The 3,217-nt window shown below is 48.5% G+C and overlaps 1 protein-coding gene across 1 annotated transcript; it reads right to left on the minus strand.

Annotated features, from left to right (window-relative positions):
• Window positions 1–646: 646 nt before the first annotated feature.
• Window positions 647–1,665, minus strand: LOC136498072 (germin-like protein 8-4). Its single transcript, XM_066494009.1, has 2 exons — window positions 1,504–1,665; window positions 647–1,387 (listed from the first exon to the last, which is right to left on the minus strand). The coding sequence occupies exons 1-2, from the start codon at window positions 1,628–1,630 to the stop codon at window positions 831–833; spliced, it is 684 nt and encodes a 227-aa protein (XP_066350106.1). The 5' UTR covers window positions 1,631–1,665; the 3' UTR covers window positions 647–830.
• Between the last annotated feature and the right edge of the window lie 1,552 nt (window positions 1,666–3,217).

The raw sequence follows: 3,217 nt of genomic DNA on the forward strand, positions 1-3,217 counted from the left end.
TGGCTTAAGACAAAAACCGATAGTGATATCACCACATCATTGTCGGTTAGTGGCTAGAACCAGCGTGATTATATCACCGTCCATTTACTGTCGGTTCCAGCCACAAACCGGCAGTGATGTGGACTTTAACTATCGGTTTTTGGCCATCCCCAATTAGTTTCTGATTTTGAATTTCATAACCGACAGTGAAAGGTTATCACTGTCGGTTCTCCAAAAACCGGCAGTGAATGTCGAATCTGTTGTAGTGGGAGGGCCATCTGCTTAGTGACTTGTGGTTATGGGCCTCTCGGACGACGCGTGGCTTCACGAAATCGTAGAGAAATCGGCTAGTGGGGGTTTCCTATTTAGCTATAGTAGCTGAATATAAAATATTTGCAATAATCGTCGCTCGAAAGGAAACTAAAATTCAGCCACCCGAATTTTAGAAGTCCCTCCCTTTGTTCCAGCTGTCCCATGATGCTTAATCCTTCATCAAAGAAAAAATCTATTTATTTTGTACTGGGTACAAACTAAATGATTATTTTTATCAACACTAAAATAGTTAATTAATTTGCTCCTCTTGGTTCAGTTTAATTTGTCAGGCGGCAGAAATGGAACTTCGCGTACATGTACATCCAAGTATAGAAATACCATGAATAATGCCCAATCATTAATTAGATTTTCAATGAACTATTATTTCCTATATTAGATAGTGACAATGCAATCAAACATACTACTGGCTGCTCGCACGCACGCATAATAATAAGTATTACTCCTCCACATGCCATTTATTCAATACATATATAAGGTGCACATGTACGTAACGCTTGTGTGTGCAACATATATAAGCACTAGTAGTTGGTATCCCAGAACTGAGACTGGAGCCAATCTATGAGTTTCTTTTCCACCTGGAACGCCTTGGCCAAAACATCATCCGAGATCGGCGGCTTCGATCCAAACACCGCGCTGGCGACCGTAATAACACCAGGGTTTTGGCTGCTGAGCGATGACAAGGCAGCCGCTGGCTTATCATGGTCCAGGTTCATCTGGAAGTGGATCATGGCCTTGGGGAAGACGAACACGTCACCCTTCTTGACCACCTTGGAGAAGAGCCTGTTTGGGTTGGACGTGACGAAGCCAAGGTAGAGGGTGCCCTCGAGCACGGTGAGGAGCTCGGTGGCGCGGGGATGTATGTGGGGCGGGTTCACACCCAGGGGCGCGTAGTCGATGCGCGCCAGCGAGATGCCTAGGGTGTTGAGGCCCGGGAAGCTCTCGACGTTGATGTTGGTGACGTTGGATCCCACCTTGTTGTGGGTGTCCCTGCGCTTGTCGATGATCATGGCTGGGTTGTAGAAGTCGTCCGGGGTCACGGCCATTGGGTCCTTGCAAGGAAACCCATTGACACGCACTGCACACACAAAAAATATACATGCACAAAAGCTGGTCAGAAACTAATAAATTCAGCTTAGAGATAATATTCTGCTTAGACCGGATTAAGCAGCATGCATGCATAGACGTGCGTACCAGGCGACTTCTTGTCTGCAACACAGAAGTCCTGGAGAGGGCTAGGATCGTAGGCGATGGCCTGCTGCCATGAGGCCAGCGCAACAAGCGCCGCTGCAAGGAGGACCAAGGAAGAAGAGGAGGCCATCTTGTGTGCCGTTTGCAGTGGATAAGCGAGTGAGGTGTGCATTGGCCACGGTAGATGTGCTGCATTTTATAGCTGCAGCAGAACGACCGAGGTGGCGTACGTAATGCGCAATAGTAAGGATACGTGGAGCTTGCATGCGATAAACAGAACGAGTCAGAGCGAGGTTCAGGTACGTGGGAGACTAGCAATAGTACGTGCGTTTGAAATAGCCTCTGACTGCTACAAATTGAATACTTCCACAATGTTCATCAATATCTATCTACTAACTGATCTATAACGTGTGGCACCATGGCCTAGCTTGTGACGTTTGTGACTTTGTGGGGATTGTCATATGGGTTGTGCCACCTAATTAGCATTGGCGGATCCATTAGCTACATGCACTGGTATAACCGACTACCGGTCCGCTTCCCAACCCCCCCCCCCACCCTCCACCCCGCCACGTATAACCGAATAGAAACGGAACCCGCCCCTGTCCTCCGCTCCCCAGCGCGCCCCTGTCCCAAAAAAAGACCACGAAATACTTCAAGTGCAACATTTAAACATATGAAAAAACTATATAGTGTAACATCAGGATAAATACTGCAACATTGCAAAAATATGTTGTGCAACATTGAAAAACATGTACTGCAATGTCGAAAAATATGCACTGCAACAACGAAAATTATGTACTGCAACATCAAAAAACATGTGTGCAACATCAAAAAGCATGTACTGCAACAACGAAAAATATGTGCTGCAACAATGAAAATTATGTACTGCAACATCCAAAAAATATGTGCTGCAACATCGAAAAACATGTACTGCAACATAAAAAAATTATGTGCTGCAACATAAAAAAATTATATGCTGCAACATCAAAAATTATGTGCTGCAACATAAAAAATTATGTGCTGCAGCATCTGAAATTATGTGCTGCAAAATCTCAAGCACTAGTACTGCAATATCTCAAGCAGTAGTACTGCAACATCGCAAAAAACATTTGCTGCAACGACCCAAAAATCCCATTGCAACATTCGAAAATCATATGTTGCAACATCTAAAAAACCCATTGCAACACGGAAGAAACAGCAAAAAAAGTGTACAAAACAGCCCATGGCCCATCACCTCGAGCTCGCCAGAGGGAGGAGGGAATAGGAATCACAGAGCTCCTTGGAACCCTAGCCACCGCCGCGTCCCCTCAGATCTAGAGGGGGAGGAGGAAGAGGGCTAAGATCTAGAGGAGGAGGAGGAGGAGCGCTCAGATCTGGAAGAGGAGGGCTCAGAGCCAGAGAAGGACCGACCTACCTCGTAAGAGACGACGCCGTCGTCCTCGTCTCCGGTGAGAGGAGCGAGAGGCGGGTCGCTTGGGAGCGCGGGGTTGCATGGAGGTCACGGAGGGGCAAGGGGGGGGGGGGGGAGGGAGGGAGCATGGGTGGGTGGGGCGCATAGCGAGCTTGCGTGCGCGGACGTGGCGTCCCCATCCCGGGACGGCCCGGAGAGCGAGCGGGCGAAGCGGGGGGAGAGCGAGTGCGGGAGAGCGGGCGGAGCGTGGGAGAGCGACTGTACGAGGGAGGCAGGGTGTGGAACTGCTGCGTCCGGATCGCTCCG

Source organism: Miscanthus floridulus, chromosome 12 (genome assembly GCF_019320115.1).
Source record: "Miscanthus floridulus cultivar M001 chromosome 12, ASM1932011v1, whole genome shotgun sequence".
In the NCBI taxonomy this organism is placed as follows: Eukaryota; Viridiplantae; Streptophyta; class Magnoliopsida; order Poales; family Poaceae; genus Miscanthus; species Miscanthus floridulus.

What these genes read in the sequence shown, in the direction of transcription:
- LOC136498072 (XM_066494009.1), bottom strand. Translation starts at nt 1,630, where the DNA reads ATGGCCTCCTCTTCTTCCTTGGTCCTCCTTGCAGCGGCGCTTGTTGCG. An exon ending in TGCAGACAAGAAGTCGCCTG is followed by an intron (nt 1,388 to 1,503) that starts GTACGCACGTCT and finishes TTGTGTGTGCAG; the next exon opens with TGCGTGTCAATGGGTTTCCT.